Source organism: Mauremys reevesii, linkage group 5, assembly GCF_016161935.1.
Source record: "Mauremys reevesii isolate NIE-2019 linkage group 5, ASM1616193v1, whole genome shotgun sequence".
NCBI classification, from domain to species: domain Eukaryota; kingdom Metazoa; phylum Chordata; order Testudines; family Geoemydidae; genus Mauremys; species Mauremys reevesii.
Window position 1 is genome coordinate 7,707,485 of NC_052627.1, and position 23,428 is coordinate 7,730,912.

The following is a 23,428-nucleotide window of genomic DNA, read 5'->3' on the forward strand; positions in this document are numbered from 1 at the left end:
GAACGAGATAATTGTTATAGAATGTATTACACTGATTCCCTTTTGAGGCGGATTATGAAACAACAACCAGCACTTCTGATTTGCTTCAGAGAACGAGCCGCAGCTCATAAAGATTGAGTTTAAAAAACAAATGTCAAGAGTGATTCATGACGGCATTTTATCTTGGTTGTATTTATCATATTGGCTGTGCCTGTCTTACTGAAGCCAATTATGAGACATAAATGAAAAGTGATTTTCAGTGTGTGAAGTTTCAGATACTTTGGCCACCGTACAAAATGCCCAATAAAAGTCAAAGATTAAACAATTTTGAAGTAATTAAATTAGTGAGGTTTGAGCTTAGGAAAATTAATGACTGTGCAGAAGGCTGAATCACACTTTCCTTCTTGTCAGGGATTTAAAAAATATTTGGCTTACATGAGGGACCACAACAAAACAGCTTTAAAGGGATCAACAGAAAGACTCTCTGCGTCCCAGCCCCCAAATAAATAATGCAGATATTTTGGACTCTCTTCCATTAAAACCCTCCATTTCCTGTTAAATGTGAAACCCAGAGGAGAAAGGTGGTCTTGTGGCACTCTGTTACTCAGGAATTATTCTGGGTTCTATGTACAGTTCTTCCAACTCAATCTCTCTGTGTCTTATTTCCCTATGTCCCTCCCAGTCTAGTACTTCCTTTCTCCCAACCTTTCTCTGGCTTGTCTATTTAGGTTCCCCTGATCCTACAGCTGATAGCACACAAAAAGACTGCTGTGCCCAGGGGCTGCTCTGTTGACGGCAAGGGAATATTTTTATTAGTAGTTCAGAAACTGTTCTTAAGCTCCTTCAGGACTCTTGGATGGATCCCATCTGGTCCAGGTTGAACTTTTAGAGTGAGATTTTCAAAAGCACCTACAGGATTTAGGAGCACGGGCCTCATTCAATCAGAGCCTTGCACTTAAATGTCTTAGATCCTTTTGAAAAACCTTCCATGTATTCACCACTTTGTTTCTGAATGTTCACTTCTGACACCCCAGTCTCTGACAATGCTTCTTCTTTACTACCTGAAAAGAGCAGATATGGGTATCCTCTTTGCTGAAGACTGATGCCATTAATCTTATAATACCCTCCTTTATGCTGTGGTCCTGATCCTGAGTTCATTTGGATACTGGGAGGTACTCTGGTCTAATGGATAGGGGGCCCTGGACTGAGGTCCTGGAGTCTACTCCTCATTCTGCCACTGATATACTGTGTGACCTTGGGTGAGTCACCTTCCACCTGTGTTCCCATCACATTTTTTGTCTGGCTTGTGTATTTAGATATAAACTATTCGGGGCAGGAACTGTCTCCCACTATGCGCACACACAATGCCTAATGCAACAGGGCTCCATTTTGGGGTGGTACTACTGTAATACAAATCATAATTAACAACAACAACAACCTGAAACTTTCATTGACTTCAGAGAGGAGAGGTTTGGATGTGCAAGGAATGTAGGGTCAAGCCCTCTCTGGGCTCTCCCATTACAGAAACAACAGAGAGCATTAAGAAATAACAGAGTCTCTTTATCCATTCATCTGGAACATTGAATGGCTTACCATCCTGCATGACTTTGGTTCATGCACTTACTGAACTACTGGGTGGCGGAAGCTCTCCGTACTCTCCTCTTCAACATAAATACTTGAGAGACGAATGTAAAAGAGCAAGTAGATTAGTAGAGGCCCACTGTATTCAGTCAGAAAAACCTAGAAATGAAAAAGACTTCTCAGGGTGGGGAATTGAACATCAAAAGAATAATAATAAGAAGAACTCATAGTTCTTAGGCAGTATTTGATCTGCCATGGCAAAGGGGTCAGTGGTACACCCACACCTTGAATACTGCCTGCAGATCTGGTCACCCCATCACGAAAAAGATATATTGCAATTGGAAAAGGTACAGAAAAGTGCAACAAAATTTATTAGGGGTATGGAACAGCTTCTGTATGAGAAGAAATGAATAAGACTGGGACTTTTCAGCTTGGAAAAGAGACAACTAGAGGGGGATATGATAGAGGTCTATTAAATCACAACTGGTGTGCAGAAAGTAAATAAGGAAGTGTTACTCTTTCTCATAATACAAGAACTAGGGGTCACCAAATAAAATTAATAGGCATCAGGTTTAAAACAAACAAAAGGAAGTGTTTCTTCATACAAATCACAGTTAACCTGTGGAACTCCTTGCCAGAGGATGTTGTGAAGGCCAAGACTATAAAAGTGTTCAAAAAAGAACTAGATAAGTTGATGGAGGATCAGTCCATCAATCGCTATTAGCCAGAATGGGCAGGGATGGTGTCCCTAGCCTCTGTTGCCGGAAGCTGGGAATATACATCCCTCAAGTCCTGGGATCAGTTCTGACCATTTTTTTCAACTGGAAAAAAATTGAAAAAAGTTTCAAAATTGTCCACAGGTTTCATTTCCGGTTCAAAAATAACTTTTCATTTCAAAACTTGAGCTAATTATCATATAAGCAAGTGGGGAAAAAACCCCTCAAAAATGGTTGAAATTGAAACAAAGTGATTTGACTGACCCAAGCTGAAATCTGATTTTGAATTTTTGCTTCATAAAAATTTGCATGATTTTGACTTTTCATTCTAATTCGGGACAGTAAAAATTTTTGATATCTTGACAATTATCGTAGGATGGGAAAACTCTTTCCCACCCAGCAGTAGTTATTACAACATACTTCAACTAGCCATTTATAGCCCATTGCCATATGAAGTCTGGGGCCCATCCTGCAGTCCTTATTCAGTGAAAGCCTCCAACTGAAATCACTGATGAGGGATAGCACTCCCAAGCCTTGGAGAGAAATGTGCACAGACAGTCAATAGAGGTATATAAGGCCTGGTCTACACTAGGACTTTAATTCGAATTTAGCAGCGTTAATTCGAACTAACCGCTCAACTGTCCACACTAGGAAGCCATTTAATTCGAACTAGAGGGCTCTTTAGTTTGAATTTGGTACTCCACCCCGACAGGTGGAGTAACGCTAAATTCGACATGGCTAGCTCGAATTAGGCTAGGTGTGGATGCAAATCGAACTTAGTAGCTCCGGGAGCTATCCCACAGTGCACCACTCTGTTGACGCTCTGGACAGCAGTCCGAGCTTCGATGCTCTGAGCAGCCACAGAGGAAACGACCCGGGAAAATTTGAATTCCTTTTCCTGTCTGGACAGTTAGAATCTCATTTTGTGGTTGCACATCGGGGCGAGCTCAGCAGCGCTGGCAGCAATGCAGAGCTCTCCAGCAGAGGAGTTCATGTAATCTCTGAATAGAAAGAGGGACCCGGCATAGACTGACCGGGAACTCTTGGATCTGATCGGTGTGTGGGGCGAGGAGTCTGTGCTTTCGGAGCTGCGCTCCAACAAACGGAATGCAAAGACCTACGAGAAGGTCTCCAAAGCCATGATCCAGACAGAGGATACAGCCGTCATGCAACGCATCGCCGCATGAAAACCAAGGACCCCAGACAAGGCTACCAAAAAATCAAAGCGGCAAACGGACGCTACGGAGCCTGCCACCACTGCCCCACCAGTGACCGTGGACTCTGACGATGGGACAGTGTCGACGGCCAGTTCCTCGGTGATGTTCGCGGACGGGGAAGATGAGGAAGGGTTTGTGGAGGACGAGACAGGCGACAGCACTTACAACGCTGGTTTCCCCGACAGCCAGGATCTATTCATCACCGTCACGGAGATCCACCAACAACCCTCCCCGGCCATTAACCCGGACCCTGAATCAGGGGAAGGAGCAGTCGGTAAGTGCTGTAACCATGTTAACTTTTATTCTTAATATAACAGGAATCTGAACTGTGTGAAAAGGAGGGCTCTCTAGATATGGGGATAGAACAGAAATCATCCTTGGAGATCTCCACGAAGCTCTCCTTGCGTTAATCGAAAAGTATCAGCAGGAGGTTCCTGGGGAGAGCTGCCTTATTGGGTGCTCCCTGGTAGCAGAGTTTTCCGCGCGAGGCTTTCATGAGGAACTCATGGAGCACTGCCTCCCCGAGCACGGCTGCATCGGGCCCTGGTTCATGCTAGCTTTCACGCAGCATACGCTCTCTATCTCCTTCAGTGACCCTCCTCAGGGTGATCTCGCTCAGAGACTCCTGCATCTAATTAGGGCAATTACTGTAATTTTACGCCTGGTCCAAAGTATTTTTCAGAAATCTACGGACAGACGGCATAGCACAGACTCAGCATGCAGCTGCGTGACGAGCGTAACGGAAAGCCAAAGAATATAATGGACGCTCATGGAGGGAGGGGGAAAGGAGGACGCAAGCTATCCCACAGTTCCTGCTGTCTCCGAAAAGTATTTGCATTCTTGGATGAGCTCCAAATGCTTCTAGGGTCAAACACAGTGTCTGCGGTGGGTCAGGGCATAGTTCGGCAATTTGCGCACACACCCCACCCACCACCAGAAGTGAAAACAATCCTCTGTTGACTCTTTTACATGTCACCCTATCTTTACTGAATGCTGCAGATAGACGCGATGGTGCAGCACTCAACACCAACATCCTTGTTCCCCCCACGCTATTGATGGCTGACGGTACAATAAGATGGAAATCCATCCTCATCATCAGCCTCTTGGCATATGGGGCAGTGCAAAAGGGCTGGTAACCATGCCAACTAGTATCAGTACGGTCGATCAAGGGCGCCTGTCCCTAATTTTTGATGGCTGATGGTACAATATGGCTGGTAACCGTCCTCATCATTGCAACAGGGGGCTGAACTTCATCAGCCCCCACCCTTCATTGTAAATAAAAGATTCAATTGCCCCTGGACTAGCAGAGGGATGATGGGCTCCTTCATCCACACTCCTTAATGTCCTGCCTGGACTATCATTGCAGCTGGAGGCTTCCTTCCAGTCATTTCTCACAAACAAGTCACTGTGTCTTATTCCTGCATTCTTTATTACTTCATCACACAAGTGGGGGGACAATGGTATGGTAGCCCAGGAAGGCTGGGGTAAAAACGGAATGAGCAGGTGGGGTTGTTGCAGGAGCACCCCCTGTGAATAGCATACAGCTCATAATTTATGCAGGATCGGACACAGAGCGGCTGTGCTCTCTGGTTCTATGATACACTGGTTCTCTAGTACACTTGCCCATAATCTAGGCAGGACTGATTCTATTTTTAGATACCAAAAAGGAGGGATTGACTCAGGTAGTCATTCCCAATTTTTGCTTTTGCGCCCCTGGCTGCTTGGCCAGGGGCACTTATGACAGCCCCAAATGGGGCAGTGCAAAAGGACAGGTAACCATGCCCATCTTATTACCATCTTATTACCAATTTATGGTATGGTTGATGGTACAATATGGCTGGTAACCATCTCTGCTGTCATGCAAAAGCAAAAGCATGCTGCTGTGTAGCGCTGCTGGCCCGCCTCTGTCAGCGGTATCTAGTACACATACGGTGACATACAGAAAAGGCAAAACAGTCTCCATGGTTGCCACGCTATGGCGTATGCCAGGGCAATTCTGGGAAAAGGGGCTTGAAATGATTGTCTGCCGTTGCTTTCCCGGAGGAAGGAATGACTGGCGACATTTACCCAGAATCCACCGCGAAAATGATTTCTGCCCCAGCAGGCACAGGGGTCTCAACCCAGAATTCACAGAGACAGCCTAGACTCAGTTAATTGTTCGCCAAAATGTATCATTGCAAGGAATTCACTCCCTGTTTCCCATCTCACAGCTTCCACTGTCTCCAGACCTGCCACAGCATCCCCCTTGCAGAGGCTGGCGAAGATTAGGCGGCGAAAGAAAAAGACAAGGGACAAGATGATCGAGGAACGTATGGACTGCTACCTAGCAGAGGCGGACCAGCAGAGCCAGTGGAGGGAGACCGTCTCTCTGTGCCAGCGCTCACCAGGGCCGCCCAGAGGGGGGGGGCAAAAGGGGCAATTTGCCCCGGGCTCCGCAGGGGCCCCCAAGAGAAAAGCGGAGGCTCCCGCCTCCGCCCCTCTCCTGGAGCCTCGGCGCATCAAGCGCCGAGTCTCCGCCGGGGCCTGAGCCCCGCCCCGCTCAGAGTCGCGTGGTGAGGGGGCGGGGCTGGGAGCTCCAACGGGGCCTGAGCCCCGCCCCGCTCAGAGTCGCGTGGGAGGGGCGGCAGCTGCCTCGCCGGCGTGGAGCTCACAGCCCCGCCTCACCACGCGGCCTGAGCGGGACGGCTCAGGCCTCGCCGGAGACGCGCCAGGTAAGGGGAAGCGGAGCCGCTGGCCGGGCCGGGCCTGGGTGGGAAGCGGAGCCGCTGGCCGGGCAGGGCCGTGCGGGGGAAGGAAGCGAGACCCGGGCCGGGCCGGGGGTGGGGAGGAAGCGGACCCGCCGGGCCGGGCCGGGAAGCGAGACCGGGCCGGGCCGGGCCGGGGTGGGGAGGGGCGAGACCGCCGCCGGGTGGGAAGCGGGACCGGCCGGGTGGGGAAAGAGGGACCCGCCGCTGCCGGGCGCAGCCCGGCCTCGGCGGAGGGGGCCTTCCGTTCGGGACCCGCCGCCAAAGTGCCCCAAAGACCAGGCGGGACCCCCGCCGCAGGTCTTCGGGCACTTTGGGCGGGTCCCGAACGAAGGCCCCGCCGAAGACCCCGGGCCCCCGGAATCCTCTGGGCGGCCCTGGCGCTCACACAGCGAACGGGAGGAGAGGTGGCGTGAGGAAGACAAGCAGGCGACTGAAACGCTGCTTGGACTAGTGAGGGAGCAAACGGACACGCTCAGGCGCCTTGTGGATATTCTGCAGGACCGCAGGAGGACAGAGCCCCCCTGCAGTGTATCTGCAACCGCCCTCCCCCGCCACAAAGTCCCATACCCCCCTCACCGAAAATAATCAGGAGGAGGGGCGGCCGGGGACGTGAATACTGTCACTGCACCACAGCACTTTGCTCAAGTACCCAAAAGCTCTCATACCCTACAGTTGCCGAAGTCCTTCACTTCCAGAATCACAGTAGTCCCAATCCCAGTCCCATCCCCTAACTGTCTACTTAATTAATAAAAATGCTTTGCTGTTAATTACTGTTTCTGTTATGTTTTTTCAAAGAAGACTGTGTTCAAATGGGGGGCGTGGTGAAGGGTGTGGTTAATTGCATAGGACAGTCACCTTTCCCAGGGTACAGACACGGGGGCAGGATCAGCAGCGGGTCACACACACGGTGCTGTCAGTAGGCAATCTGGTCGGTTTTTGGAGGTGGTTTCCAGGATCTGTGTGGGCGGGGGAGATGTGACTTTGCAGCGGGGGAGGGCGGTTACAGATCTTATACAGCGGTCCTTGTCCTGGACCGCTGAGTCACGCAGCTGAGGAATCTGTATCCGTCCTCCTCCACCACAAGGTCACATATCCGCCCGCACACAGAATTCCATAAAGAAGGATGGCAGGTTCCGTTGAAAGAAGCCTTCCGGCACTGCGGACCGCTGTAGGAGCAGGAGCCTGTCATTCCTTGAGTTTAGAGGCGGTCTTTACATCACCGCACACCCTACCCAGCACAGCCTGCGTCCCAGTTTCAACCCTTTCACGAAAAGTCAGGAATAAAGAAACCTTTGTTAAGTAATAATGGGACATGTATTTTATTTTTACACGTGTGCTGGAAGTGGGGGTAACGGGGTGAACGGGGTATGTAACCGAAGAGGAGAGTCAACAGTCAGTGGGTAAAGAAACAGGGGCAGGTTCAGCTTCTCTGTAAAGAAACTGAACAGTCACAGGTCACGCTGCTCGCTGCTCGCTGGTATTTCAAGAGTTCCTTGTCGCTGTCCCAGGCGCCTGTATAGGGCTTCATGAGCAAGTGCATTAGCGGGCAGGCTGGGTCCCCGAGGATGACTATAGGCATCTGCACATCCACAACAGTTATTTCGTGGTCCGGGAAGAAACTACCTTCCTGCAGGCGTCTGAGAGCAGCCCACAGTTCCTGAAAACACACGCATCATGAACCTTGCCCGGCCACCCGACGTTGATGTTTGTAAAACGTCCCGTATGGTCCCCCAGTGCTTGCAGCACCATTGAAAAGTAGCCCAATTTCTCTGTGGAAGAGGTGGATGATAAAGTGCGAGGAGGAGAAAATGGCGATGATCGCAGCGGGCTCCATGCTTGCAGTGCTGTGGCGTCCGCGCTGTCACTGACCAGAAAAGTGCACGAACAGATTGCCCGCAGGCGCTTTCATGGAGGGAGGGAGGGAGGGAGGTTGTGATTGACGGTTCAATGACGACACTTACCCAAAACCACCCTCGACACATTTCTCCCCCCAGCAGGCATTGGGGGCTCTACCCAGCATTCCAATGCGCAGCGGGGAGTGCGGGAACTGTGGGATAGCTTCCCACAGTGCACCGCTTCCAAAGTCGACGCTGGCCCCGTGAATGTGGACTCCGAAATTCGAATTAGTGTATTTAGTATGGATACACAAATTCGACTTCATAAGGTCGAATCCACAAATTCGAACTAAGTTGATTCGAAATAGTCTTGTAGTGTAGACAAGGCCTAAGAAGCAGCACTCCTCCTTCTCTCAGAGTATGCTGTGTCTACACTAGGGGGCTTTGCTGACATAGCGCCACAATTTTAAGAGGAAAGGACATTCAGAAAAGTAGAGCCCTTTGGATACATGGTCATAGCCCTTATTCAGCTTCTGGGGGCAGTAAGATGAAGTGAGCTCCATCCTCCTCAGCCCCACTCAGACTGTGACTTCTGCCACAGGTGGAAGAGTGGGGGCTGCTTGCCCACGACTCTATCCCCAATGTGAGCAAGTGAACAGTGGAGTCCTGGCTCTGACCCTCTCTGCCCACTCACCAGCCACAGTAGTTGCCTGGGCGCACAGAGGGGAAGTAAGCTACTCGGCAAAGCTGGGTGCTGTTGTCTAGCCGCTGTAGCACTTCAGTGTAGACAGTCACCACAGTGATGGGATGGGTTATCCCATCACTAACCCACCTCCCTGAGAGGCGGGAACTAGGTTGGCAGAAGAATTGTACTGTCTATCCTGGGGGGTCAGTCAGCACAGCTGGGTCTCTCAAGGGTGTGAATTTTCCACACACCTTAGAGATGTAGTTATGCCCGGGTAAGTGTTCAGTGTAGACCAGCTCTCAGGCTATGGATATACTACAGCACCTATGCCAGCATAGCTATGTCAGCAGAGCCCCCAGTGTAGACATGGCATACAGAGAAGGAGAAGATCTGCTGCGTAGGAACCTCCACCTCCCCAACCGACATTAGCTATGCAGACAGAAATCACTTTCTGTCGGCATAGCTGCGTCTACACTTGGGATTTTGTCAGCATGTTGCTGGGTTGGTTTGTTTTTCTCACACCCCTGCCTGACACATCTATGTTGGTATATGTTTTAAGTGTAGACCAGGCCTTACTCCTGCCCCACAGCAAGGGGAAAGCCGGGAAGTCATTGGGACTCAAGGGCTTGTCTATACTGGAAATACTGTAGCTGTGCCACTGTAGCACTTCAGAGATAACACCACTTATGCCAACAGGAGGGGTTTTCCCATTGGCACAGGTACTCCACCTCCCCGAGAGGCGGTAGCTAGGCTGCCAGGAGAAATCTCCCATTGACCTAGCTCCGTCTACACTGGGGGTTAGGCCAGTTTAACTGCAGCATTCAGTTAAGCAACAAAGTTATACCAGGCTAATTTCCTAGCATAGACAAGGGCTCAGTCACACTCCATTCTCTAGTCTCTCCATTGGGCGATGCAGCTATGCATCACCTTTTCTCAGGGCAGTCCAGCTCATGGAAAACAGCCTTCCTTTGATATTGACACAAAGCTTTAGAGAATCCCTGCTGCGGGAATATGATGTGACCAGAACAACATGGAGCATGGATCTGATTGTCTAGCCTCTCTGGAATGAAATCCAGGATTAAAACTAGGTCGTGCTAGATATTTACAGGAGATTGTAATGAGCAAATTGTAACTCAAGAGCATAACACTGCAGAAAGGAGTTTAAGGGATATAGATTCATAACTAATGGACTATTTAGCTCAGTGTTTCTCAAACTGGGGCTGCTGCTTGTGTAGGGAAAGCCCCTGGCGGGCCAGGCCTGGCAGGTTTGTTTACCTGCCCCATCCGCAGGTCCGGCCGATCGCGGCTCCCACTGGCTGCGGTTCACCGCTGCAGGCCAATGGGGGCTTTCCCTACACAAGCAGCGACCCCAGTTTGAGAAACACTGATCTAGCTTAAAGGTGGCTGTTTGCAGGGCGTTAGAACTCTAAATGTTAAATGCTTGTGGTTTAAATCAATTTAATTTTGAATAGCTTTCTCCAAATAGTGCTTGGCAATCCATCAGTGGACCCCCTCCCCCATGCATTGTTTTTGAAATCTATCTTTAGCAGAGCTTATAAATGACTGCAGCAGAGAGACTTTCCTTGAGAGCTAGTCTTTAAATTGAGATAGCTTTTATTTTGGGACATTAAAACTCTTCCCTTTTCCTCTGTTAGCTGCTATGGGACAAATTCTCTGATGGTGTCAATCCACTAATGTTCCAACTGAGCATCCTATTCTATGTGGTGGCTTTGAAAATCTCTGCTGATAAATGTAAGGCTCAATTTTCAGAAGGTTTTGCTCCATTGAATTAGGCCTGTGTACAATCCCCCTCTCTCCAAATAAGTGTTTCCCTAACTCCGGCTGTCAGTAGACAGGCAGGAAGAAGGAAAAACACTGAGTCTGTGTAAAGGACGGCACAGCTGGAGGAACTTCAAGGCTGTGCAGAGAGGCCAGTGTGACGGCTGTTCACCTCTTTCATGCCACTTCATCCCCAAGTGAACTGAGGCTGCCAGAGTTTGTGGAGTGAGTGTGCCTGGAGGGTGAGGGATCAAGGCGTCCTTAAGAAAACAGGCTCACCATGGACTTCCCAGTGCAGCACGCCCAGGTGGAAGTGAGAATGATTATAAGTGATATTACAGTGACGCCTAACAGTCTGGGGGTCCCATTGTGCTAAGTGCAGGACAAACACATAGTAGGAGACAGTGCCTGCCAGGAAAAGCATATACACTAAATAGACAAAGGGTGGGAGAGGGGAAAGGCAGAGAGGTGAGTAGCTTGCTTGAGATCACCCAGGATGATGAGTAGGAGAGGGGAAAGGCAGAGAGAGGTGAGTAGCTTGCTTGGGATCCCTGAATCCCAGCCCATTGCCTTACGGAACAGATCTCACTGCCTCTCTGCACTAGTATCCAAGGTGTGCACTAAAAAAATAAGCCGGTAATTGCCTGCACTAGGCAGCAAGCTCACAGCAGCTGTTCTGTGGGGAGTAGCCAGGGACAGAGCAGCAGTATTTGGCAACAGTTTGTGGCAACTTGGCACTGCAGCAGAAACATGCTCTCTCTTGACCCTTCGGTCAATTTCAGACTCAGGCAGGAGGAGGAGAAGCAGGCAAGCCCTGTGGATGGAGCAAGCCTGACTTTGCCCAAGCAGCAGTAATCTACAAGCTATGGGCTAGCTGATCCCATATGCCCGAGGAACAAGCCTCTCAGAGATACAGATCGCTGCATGGGGCAGCACATGGGATAAGTGCTGGGGATCACCTGCAGCATTATTATTTAGAGCTGATAAAAATACCTTCTTTTTTTTTCTGGAAAATATTCAGGTTTCTTTTTTTATTTTTGTTGAAATTTCCTTCAAAAAGTGAGTTTTTCAATAAAAAATTTAAACCAAAACCCATAAAATTTTGATTTTTGAAAACCACTGTGGACAAAAAAAAATAAAAATCAGTTTTCAAAAACTGAAAATCTTTTCCCAAGAAAATGTTTGGTGTACAATTAGTCTTTGAAAACCTGGAGAACAATCATCATTGAAAATGAATTTCTTCTGCAAAAGTTTGCCTTAAAAAAACTGGGGAAATCCCTTTTCACCTAAAAATGTTGACCTGCTCAGTAGTTAGTATTACGGTAGGGAGAGTGCTCTGCAACAAACATTCCTGTGCTGGACATACATTCTGCCGGGGACATGTATAGTGACACCTGTACAACAGTGTGTGCTGCTCTGTAGGAGTGTGGACTGCTCTCAGAAGGGACATACCCTCTTTTTCCGTCCCCACTATGAGTTTCTCATCTCATATCCCATGAGGTGGATAGCTGCCTTCTGTTTTTGTTCCCTCCCAGTATGCCACAAATCTGTCACTCCCCCACCCCCCGACTGTCCCTTTTTCTTGGTGGCATTGAAGAAGTCTATTTTTTTTTTTGGCAAACCCATTATGGGCTCATCACCAGGTGCTTAGAAGCATCTTTACTCACTGGTCCATCAGAGGGGCCTCTATTTCTCCATGTCCACACCATTGCCTATTGCCTGGTTAACCACTGGCACAATCAGATGTGTAGCCCACAACTGGTTGTGTGGGAACACTCAAATGCTATGTGCATAGAAATATAGCCTAGATGATCCCTTCTAGTCCTATCTTCCCCCCCTCCCCCGCCAGTCAACTCTTTATTTTCAAACATTTTTCAAACCACTAGTTCCTTTTTGAAAATAAAAGGCCAAACAATGCCTTGGTGCACTTATAACAAAGCCACAGGAGGGGTCAGCTGCAGGGACTGAATTTGGAAGCTCTGGATCTAAAGCCTGTACACCTTGAGCTACAAGACCACACCAGTTATCTTGGGGGAAGTTGCAGACTCATAAACGTCCACTTATGGTCCAGACACTAGGAGCAGACAAAGAGCCACTCTCTGCCAGCAGGTGCAACACACTTCTGAAAATGGTGCACTTGCTCAGTGCCTGATTTTCACAGGAACCAGAGCTGGGATTGGTCTCAACTGGAGTTGCTGGGCACTTAGTATGTCTGAACATCAGACGCTTAATGGGTTAGTCAGTAACTTCTGACCTGACAGCACCTACTAAAAATATCACAAAAAGTGATCTGTGATTATAGAACAATAGTAGCCCCGAGCATATTAATTCTATCAGCATTAATGGAGATTAATGACAAAAGGACACAGTGGAGGAAGCCTCATATACAGCCTGACCCCTCATTCATTCTGCATGGATCAGATTATTCCTACCTCTGATAGGTCCCTAGGGGGCTGGCTTTTATTTTATTTACCCTTTGGTAGCATTTGTACTGTGTGTCATGCCAATAAAGCCTGACTGCCCTGAATAACAATCAGGTCAGGGATTATAATCCCAAACTGCATGAGGCAGTGAGTATATTTAGGAGACATGACTGCAGAGGAGGTGAAAGGAGCTCCTTAAAGTTATTCATTGCCTGTAACCCAAATGGAATGTGGCAGAGACATGAGACAATTTATCTGACTGGTTGATGCTGCTGGATTAGAGCTTTGACATGAGCCCAGTGGGACCACCAGAGGGGATCACAGGATTTCTAATGCCAGTTAATAGCACCACATGCACTAGTTAAATCAAAAGATAAAAAGAAGATAAATTGGGGGAGGGGAGCCTGGAGCACAAAGCAGAAACATTATTTTGATGAAATAAGAAATAGCAGGAAAATCCCATACATATAAACTAGAAGCCCACAGAGTCACAAATAAGTCTTTATGAGCATATACTAGCTGATTCCTCTATATAACACTTTTGACATGCCCTTTCTATCCTGCCATGGAACAGACCCCTAGTGTGGATCAGATTGCATTTTGGAATAGTCTAGTATTATTTCATTTATGATGAGCTGTGGGATGGGACTCCAGAGAGGCCATTTAACCTTTCCCCGCTGCTCTTACTCAGCTACGTATCATGGCTCTTTCCATGCCATGTAAGGGTAGTTTGCCAGTTCATGGATGACACTTCCATCAGTGAGAGCTGCTAATAAGGTACTGTGCGCACAGGGAGGGGAGCTGATGGGAGTGGTTGAGAAAGCACCCTTGCTAGGAGCAATGAGTTTGGGTCATTGCCTGAGGCTATGAGCAAAGCAATAGCTATGATGTATTTTAAGCATGTATGGGGCAATCATGTGGACAAAACCCCACAGCTGCAGTATATAAGTAATCTAAAAGACTGAGTTTAGTTTTTTGACAAATGAAAGACAGAGGGTGGCTGGGTGTACAATTCTGAGTCTAGGCCAAATGGATACAGTGCATACCACATAGAAAATATGATACTGAATATCTTCTATTTATATACATTATAGAGACCATTACTCTGTGTGTGTGTGTGTTGATAGTGGCTGGGATTTCTAAGGAACCTAAGAGAGTTAGGCACTCAACACCCACAGGCACCCAAATCCTACAGCACTGAATGCCTAACTCCCTTAAACTCCTTAGAAAAATCCCATCTCCAAGTACTACTGTGTTAAATCTTAATATGCAGCATTAGCTTCTGGGCCAATTTCTACCCCCACTTCCTGCTACCTCAGGAAAGTCAGCAGGGAACCTTTTTGGCAATATCTTCAAATGATCTCTATTTTTGGCCTTTTATCTCAACTGTTGTTAAGGGTTTTGGAGGCAGGTTTGCAGTGGACAGTAAAGTCCTGCAATACTAGCTGGATAGTCAAACAACTTTTTGTTCCCAACTCCTGAACATCTCCCCAAATCCGCAGAGCTATGTTTTAATTCCTGCAGACAGGGTCTGCCCAGACCAGAATTTCTTGGCCTGGGGTTACAGTGACAGCGAAGCAGCATTTCTAGCTATTTAAGGCTGCATCCAGGCTTGTGCTGCAAGTGTCTGAGGTGGAGCAGCCGTCCGAGGAGGAATCCTGCCGGACTCAGTCAGAACTGCCCCGCAGAATCACTGGAGGAGTGAACAGCGAAACGGGTGCAGCTCCCACCCTGTACCAGGCTTGCTCTGCTGGCTATGGCAGAAGAGAGGGAAGGCCTCAGTCCCAGGTTCTCTCTCCCCAGTCCTGGGATGCTGGATGCCACTAGCCCTCCCCATTCCTTGCAGAGGACTAAGGCTCTCTGCCACTTCAGTAGGACACATACCTGCCAGCCCCTGAAAAAAAACCAAGTGATTCCAAATCAGTGCACAGTCATTCTAGCTTTGTCTATATTCAGGCACAACCCAGGTGACACATGTGCATATCCATCTGCAACTTAACTCCAACATGGACAGAGAATGACTGGCAGTTATGGGGCACTGGGTGTATTTGTGGGCCAGATTTAAAAAAGAATTCAGCATCCATCAGCTCCCCTGTAGGCACCTAAATGAAGTGGCCTTTTTGAAAACCTGGTTATTTAGAACAGTGAGTAGCACATCCATGGAACTTTTCATCTAGAAGTCTCAAAGGCGGGTTATCTCCATTTCACAAACTGAGGCAAAAAGAGGTTAATCTGCTTACCTGAGGTCACCAGAAGGCGAACCCAAATCTTCCAAGTCCCAGTCCAGTACATTATCCACTGCCTCTCTTATTTAGGTACCTAAATGGAAGGTGCTTGAGTGCTAAGGTCTTTTGGAAATCTGGCTCATCTGGTGCTGAGCATTTTGAGAAATGGCCATAGTTAAACCTAAAATATAGATCAGTTCTTCGGTACATAACTTCTTCGGCTAAATTCCTACCTAGCCTGCCCTTGAACAGTCCAGCTCTTTCTGAACTGTATAAAATGGACTCCATGGATCTGGGATAAAAGACACAAGAGCACATTTTTGAGGATCTAAAGAATCTATTAACCACATCCCTAATACTAGCATTTTACGACGCTCCCAAACCGACAGTCAATTCAGCCCATGCCAGAGCAGTGGTCTCGATGTGACTCTACTCCAGTTACACAGAGATGATTAGAAACTGGTAGCTTGCTGTTCCAAATGGCTTTCAAACTCTGCAGCCAGAACGCAGAAAGGATGTTTGGGCAGAGCGTGGGAGAGAGTGACAGTTTATTTGCAGCCTCTTGTTAATTTCAAATTTGTGGACGGTCACAAGCCACTGTTAATAAATAGTACATGCACCCTCGCATGCCCAACCACTTCTTTAGCCTCATGGCATTCCTCTGCTACAATACAAAGAATCACGAGCGTCCACAGTAATCCAACGATCTTCTGATCAGTGAACATGTTGTGCAAAATCCATTGCTGTTCTGCTGCATAAATCAGAAGTCACACAGCATTCCTTAGGTCTAACATTCTACGTTCGACGTGGATTTTGTATAGAATTAACAGTAACAAGAATCTAATCCACCACAATTAGACAAAAATGGAAAATATTGTGGTGCATACAGCTTGTTAGAGTTAAGAATGTGTTCACGAGTACGAGAATGGGATTTTCCAAGAATGAATTCAACGGGATTTGGGTCCCTTAGGTGACTGGGGATTCCCAGCCAGAAATACTGTTTATATTATTGTTACACATGCCCATGCCTCTGGATAGATCGTGGGCAGCTGGGATTAGCTATGGGACCCCTGCTTCTAAAAGCACAAACCTCTCCTGAGTGCCATATTCAATGTGTTCCATAAAGATGTTTGCCATTGTGTTATATAGATTAAATTATCCTGTCCTACTAACCTAAAACTCTCATTGAGACCTCCCATATATCTCAAGGGAATGAGTGGGGTCAGGACCTGGACCTGGACTGGGCAGCCTTCTAAGAGTCACCAGCTAATGTGTCTGGCAACTCCACATTCCACTGTTCAAAAGTTGTATGAAGTTTGTTGAGCAAGGCCCAGTTAGTCCTCATTCAGAAGAGCCCAGAAGAGACCTTTAAAGTGGGATTAGCAACAAGTCGCAGCATTGGCCTACCTCTGTTACCAATGATATGAATAGTAAAACTATCAACATCGACAGGAGCCAGAGGTACACCAGCACTGAACATTTTTTGGAAATCCATCTCGCTGAGCCACAGTTCCTACAAAATGATCCAAATATAGACAGGTCAGATGGCCAGAGTCTATCAGCCTTCCTCAAAGTGAGGAGCACCCCACCTTCCCAGTATTCTCATTGGTTTCAGTCAAGTAACACACTGCTCTGAGTCAGGGGAATAGAAATCAGCACTTAGCAATTAGGAAAATGACTTGGCTACTTCAGTTACTTGGAATTCTGTCTACACTGTCTATGCCGTTACAACAATAACAACCCACAGGGGAAGGCCTATAATACGTATGGACCCATTCTTCCACATGTGCTATGCTCAACTGAACATAAAACGTTCACCTCTCCTAAAATTCACTAGGCTCCCAGCTGCCTTCCTGGAGAACTGACATTCTGGCAAGGTTAGTCATATGCTTGTGGCTTTTGCTCCTGAGACAGAGAGAGAAACAATCATAGCATTCTACTTGCCCTTATTAGCAGTGGCATCTGATGAATTATGATCAGCCAGTTGGCCAATTTCAACAGCAGGAAGGTCCCTGCTTCCCTTATCAGTAGATTTCACTGGAGCCGCTGGGCACTAACAAAGGGCTGAGAATATATGTGGGCCAAAGAAAGGCCTAAACATTATAACATGGCACAGTGTCAGGCAAACTCAATCTGTTCCTTGCTGATAGCTCTGGAAGTTGAAAACTATTTGACTTAATTAACTAAAGAACAAAACCAACCATGTGTGTACAGCAAAAGGCTACAACATTTTCAGAGTTCACAGTGTTGACACGCATTAGTTCATGGCTTGTGCAGTTGCGCCAAGGTAAAGCAACATGCATTATACGTAACATTATGCATTGACTCAGAAATCTCAGCCATGAACCAAGTGCCTGTTTAGATCTGAGGTCACTTGTGTTTCGAAATTATAGTCAGAAAAGTGACTGTAAAAAACCCACCTTCTTGTTCAGTATATCTACTTCCTGGGACCGGATTCCCAAGTGATGTAAATAGGTGTAATAAATCAGAAAGCTTTGTCAAAATGTGGCTTTATGATACCTTCATGTGTTAGTCAGTGTTAAGACAATTGTATACTAAGGACATTGAGCATGCAGAACTAGTTAATAAAATGTATGTTCTTTTGCAATTGTCACTACTGCAGAGTTTTAAATTTACCCCAGAATTCCTTGGTGGTGCATTACAGAAATCAGAGGGCCTTGCCACATAATTGTAGTCAAATTGGCCACAGAATCCACAGGCCTAGGCTCATATATGATCCACTCTTCCAGTCATCCACTGGCATATCCTCCCAACCATCAGCTCACCTATTCTATCTGGAACTCAATTTTTCTCCCATTCATTGATCCTATCAGCATCTCATTTCCTGCTCTCTCTCCTCTTTACACTGATCACACAAATTTGCTGGGACTCCTATTCCCCCATTACTTCCCCATACTCTGTGCACTTCATTTATCTTGCCTCTTACCAAATGATGGTCTCTGGACTGCAGTATTGTATACCAGCCCATTCCCTGGCCTCTTTCACAATCTCACATTGAGTCCAAGCCAAATAATTTGCTTTCTCTATGGCAAAGATTCTCAACCTGTGGAGTTCCCAAACATTTTCCTATATGGCCACATTGGGAGAGGTCTGGACTAGAGAGGAGGAGATGGTCCTGTTATGGAAAAGGTTGAGAATCACTGCTCTTTGGGGATTTGGCAACTTCCTCTCACAATACATTGAAACAAAAGGGCTTGGAGACTGATTCTCTTCTTACATACCCCAATTTCATTACACAGACTTCATAGAATCATAGATATGTCGGGCTAGAAGGGACCTCCAGAAGTCATCAAGTCCAGCCCCCTGTACTGTGGCAGGACCAAGTCAACCTAGGCCACCCCTGACAGGTGTTTGTCCAACTTGTCCTCAAAAGCTTCCAATTATGGGAAATCCACAACCTCCCTTGGAAGCCTATTCCAGAGCTTAACTACCCAGAGAGTTAGAAAGTTAAAAAGGTAACATCTGAGTCTCCCTTGCTCCAGATTAAGCCCATAACTTCTTGTCCTACCCTCAGTGGACATGGAAAACAATTGATCACTGTCTGCTTTATAATAGTCCTTAACATATTGGAAGACGGTTATCAGGTCCCCCGTCACTCTTCTTTTCTCAAGACTAAACATGCCCAGTTTTTTTAACTTTTCCTCCTAAGTCAAGTTTTCTAAATCTCTTATCATTTTTGTTGCTCTCCTCAAGACTCTCTCTAATTTCTCCACATCTTTCCTAAATTGTGGTGCTCAGAATTGGACACAGTACTCCAGCTGAGGCCTCACCAGTGCTGAGTGGAGCCGGACAGATACCTGCTGTATCTTCCATAAAACACTAGTGTTAATGTATCGCAGAATCATATTAGCCTTTTGTGCAGCTTCAGTGCATGGACGACTCATAATGTGTGCGTGGTCCATTATAACCCCCAGATCCTTTCCAGCAGTACTACCGCCTATGCAGTCATTCCCCATTTTGTAGTCGTACATTTGATTTTTCCTTCCTAAGTGAAGTACTTTTCACATGTCTTTATTCAATGGCATTACTCCCCGTTTACACCAGTGTACCACCACTCACCTGGATGGGTTGTTGTTGGTAGGACGGACTGAACCTGGGAACTCAGGATCATGAAACACAAGCCTGCTTGAGCTAAATAACCCCACCCCATTAATCAAGGCTGGAGCAGACTCCTCAACCTAGCCATCACTAGCAGGCGAGAGTGCATGTTCAGCAGGAGAAGAACCAGGTGACTTGTCTCTTCCGCTCTGAGGGAACAGGAATACCCGATCCTTTCTATAAACCATGTCCTCTCCTCCTGCACGGTGTTGCATTACCCAGACATGAATAGGGGCAGGGGAGGGATAGCGTTACAGCTATTATACTTTGTTATTTTGTAACCATTTAATGTTTCTGTCTCAGTTTCCCATGTCTCTACATTGGGAATAACATTACTTATCTGCCCCAAAGGCATGTGGTGTAGATTGATTAGTTTGGAAAGCATGTTTAAGACAAAAAGTGCTATCATCCTCATTATGTTTCCATTATTTATTAGGGACTGTAGATGTTTTTTTCCCCCAAAGTAAAAATTAAAAAAAAATACATTTCTTTGACCAAACTGAATAATGTTTCCATTATTTGAGACTGTAGGTTTCTTTGTTTCTTTGACCCAAAAATGTTTCTTTGACCAAACTGAAATTTTTTGGTATTTTTTTTTCCATTTTTTGGTAAAAATGTTTTTTTGTTTTTTTTTTCTTTGTTTTCAGATGCTGAACATTTTTTATTGAAAACAAAAACAATTTTCAAAAATGGAAAAAAAATGCATTTCAGTGTTCTATCAAAAATGTTTTTTTATGGGAAATAATCAAAATAATTTAATTCCCATCTAAAATAATTCCCATTTTCAACCAACAGTATTATTTATAATTATAGACATCCATTGTAGTGTGCAGTAGTAAGTCAAGTTAGAGAATGAAAGTCTTCCTGCTCTTAAAACAGTGTAACTGATTATTACTAATTACTTGCATTGCAGTGATATCTAGGAACTTCAGTCTTGGTCCAGGACTCTATTGTGCAGGGCACAGCACAAATACAGAACAAAAAAGCAACCCCTGCCCCCAAGAGTTTATAATCTAAATCATTACAATCTAAAGGCATCGACATGGGAACACTCAGAGAGATTAATCTGAATTAACTTTAAAGTGGATTAATTAAATCACATGGAACCCCTGCATGGATGCTCTTATTCAGAATTAAATTGGACTTAATCTAATTTATTTTAATTAAAAAGTGAATTAATCTAAACCAAATGAAATCCACTTTATTTCAGAATAAAAGCATACACCTAGAAGTTTAACAGAGTTTCAGTAATTCACACCTTTAGTTAATTCAAATTAACTTTCCTGAGTGACATGTATAGACAAACCCTAAATAAGTGTGCCAGTCCTGCTGTTAAACCAAACATTTTAAATGCCCCCAAACAGCAAGGTACTTAAGAAATTGCCTAACTTTAGGTATATGCATAATCTCTTTGAAGTCAATGGCACTCATGTTCTTAAAGTTAGGCACATGTTTAAATACATTGCTGAATGGAAGCCTAAATGAAGTTGTGTCTTCAGGTTTTAACACCCTTATTAAATTGGCAGACTTAAACCTCAAATTAATAAAGCTTCATTCTCACCTCTTTGAGTTGGCTTTTATCATATTTTCTTCACCTCTGACTATGAGGATAATGATGGTGCCTGACACTTTTAGTGGCTAGATAACAGACCCAGCTAAACCTGATTGTGTAATCACTGCCCAAATAAAGAGAGTTTTAACAAAAACCTGAATTAGATAGACAGAGGAGTGGCTCAAGGCTGATTTACACTCCTCTGTCTTGTGTATTGTTATCTGTCAGACAGACAACAAAGCAATATATAAAAGGGGTCTCTGCCATCTAGATTAGGCCCAAAATTAGTCATAGATTAAACAAAACCCCAACACCCCATTAATGAGGAATTCAAACTCATCAAGGTAGCATTTTTTCAGGAGCCATATAAAAATGATCTGTGAACTCAGCTCCCTTAGCATCTCTGAAGCAGCAAACTAACCATTTCTACTCCCAGTGCTTAGCTAAAACAACCAACAGTGCTTACATAGAAGGAAATTACACGTTTGTGCTAATTTTAGTTCCATAAGAAACCAGGAGGGAAAGAGACTAGAGATGGAATTTCCTGTAAGAAAAAGCCATTTTGATTTTACAAAATTGTATCAATTATGAAGACATTTTATTTCAGAAAAATGTTGAAAAAAGTTTTGAAAATATTATTTTGACATTTTTAGAATAAAAAGTTTTGATTTTTGTTTCAAAACTTGCATATATACAAAATTAAAAATAAAACAATGGTTGACATTGGAATAAAATGTTTTGATTCACAGATTCTAAGACAAGAAAAGACCATTGTGACCATCTAGTCCTGTGGCTCTCAAACTTTTCAACTGGTGACCCCTTTCACATAGCAAGCCTCTGAGTGCGACCCCCCCTTATGAATTAAAAACACTTTTTATATATTTAACACTACTATAAATGCTCGAGGCAAAGCAGGGTTTGGGGTGGAAGCTGATAGCTCATGACCCCCCAAGTAATAACCTCATGACCCCCAGTTTGAGAATCCCTGATCTAGGGTACGTCTACACTACGGGATTATTCTGATTTTACATAAACCGGTTTAGTAAAACAGATTGTATAAAATCGAGTGCATGCGGCCACAATAAGCACATTAATTTGGCGGTGTGCGTCCATGGTCCGAGGCTAGCATCGATTTCTGGAGCGTTGCACTGTGGGTAGCTATTCCGTAGCTATCCCATAGTTCCCGCAGTCTCCCCCACCCCTTGGAATTCTGGGTTGAGATCCCAGTGCCTGATGGGGCAAAAATCATTGTCGCGGGTGGTTCTGGGTAAATGTCGTCAGTCACTCCTTCCTCTGGGAAAGCAACGGCAGACAATCATTTCGCGCCCTTTTTCCCTGGATTGCCCTGGCAGACGCCATAGCATGGCAACCATGGAGCCTGTTTTGCCTTTTGTCACTGTCACCGTATGTGTACTAGATGCCGCTGACAGAGGCGATTCAGCAGCGCTACACAGCAGCATTCATTTGCTTTTGCATGATAGCAGAGATGGTTATCAGCCGTTCTGTACCATCTGCTTCCATTGTAAATTGACAATGAGATGATGGTTACCAGTCCTTCTGTACTGTACTCTCTGCTGCTATCATAGGTGCCCCTGGCTGAGGTCGGCCGGGGGCACAAAAGACAAAAATGGGAATGACTCCCCGAGTCAATCCCTCCTTTATGGTATCTAAAAATAGAATCAGTCCTGCCTAGAGTATGGGGCAAGTGTACTAGAGAACCAGTGTATCAGAGAACCAGAGAGCATAGCAGCTCCATGTCCGATCCCGCAGAAATGATGAGCTGCATGCCATTCACAGGGGGTGCCCCTGCAACAACCCCACCTGTTGCTTCCCTCCTCCCCCAGCCTTCCTGGGCTACCATTGCAGTGTCCCCCCATTTGTGTGATGAAGTAATAAAGAATGCAGGAATAAGACTTGTTAGTGAGATAAAATGAGGGGAAGGCAGCCTCCAGCTGCTATGGTAGTCCAGGCAGAACAGAATCTGTTCTTTACACATGAAGGGCGGGGGCTGATGGAGCTCAGCCCCCTGTTGCTATGATGAAGACAGTTACCAGCCGTTCTGTACCATCTACTGGGAATGACCAGGAGTTTTTTACCCAGGTGCCCCCGGCCGACCTCAACTGAAGCCAGCCAGGAGCACTCACGGGCTGATGATGAGGATGGATACCAGTCCTTCTGCACTGCACCATCTGCCACAAGGCTGATGATGATGACAGATATCAGTCATACTGCACCATCTGCCACCAGGGAGGGGGAAAGAGGATACTACAATTCACTGCTGCAGCATCACGTCTACCAGCAGCATTCAGTAGACATAGGGTGACATTTAAAAGAGTCAAGAGATGATTTTTTTCCCTTTTACTTCTGGGGGTGGGTGGGGAGGGGTAAATTGACGAGCTATGCCCTGAACCACCCCGGACAATGTGTTTGACCCTACAGGCACTGGGAGCTCAGCCAAGAATGCAAATGCTTTTCGGAGACTGCAGGAACTGTGGGATAGCTTGAGTCCTCAGTCCCCCCTCCGTCCCTCCATGAGTGTCCATTTGATTCTTTGGCTTTCCGTTACATTT

At 46.1% G+C, this 23,428-nt stretch overlaps 1 protein-coding gene across 1 annotated transcript in view; it reads right to left on the reverse strand.

Annotated features, from left to right (window-relative positions):
* Positions 1-23,428, reverse strand: part of TECRL (trans-2,3-enoyl-CoA reductase like) — a 209,504-nt gene that overhangs the window by 21,133 nt on the left and 164,943 nt on the right. Inside the window, exon 8 of the mRNA XM_039542562.1 lies at positions 1,604-1,719. Within this exon, the coding sequence (XP_039398496.1) occupies positions 1,604-1,719 (116 nt within the window). The remainder of the gene's footprint in view (positions 1-1,603; positions 1,720-23,428) is intronic.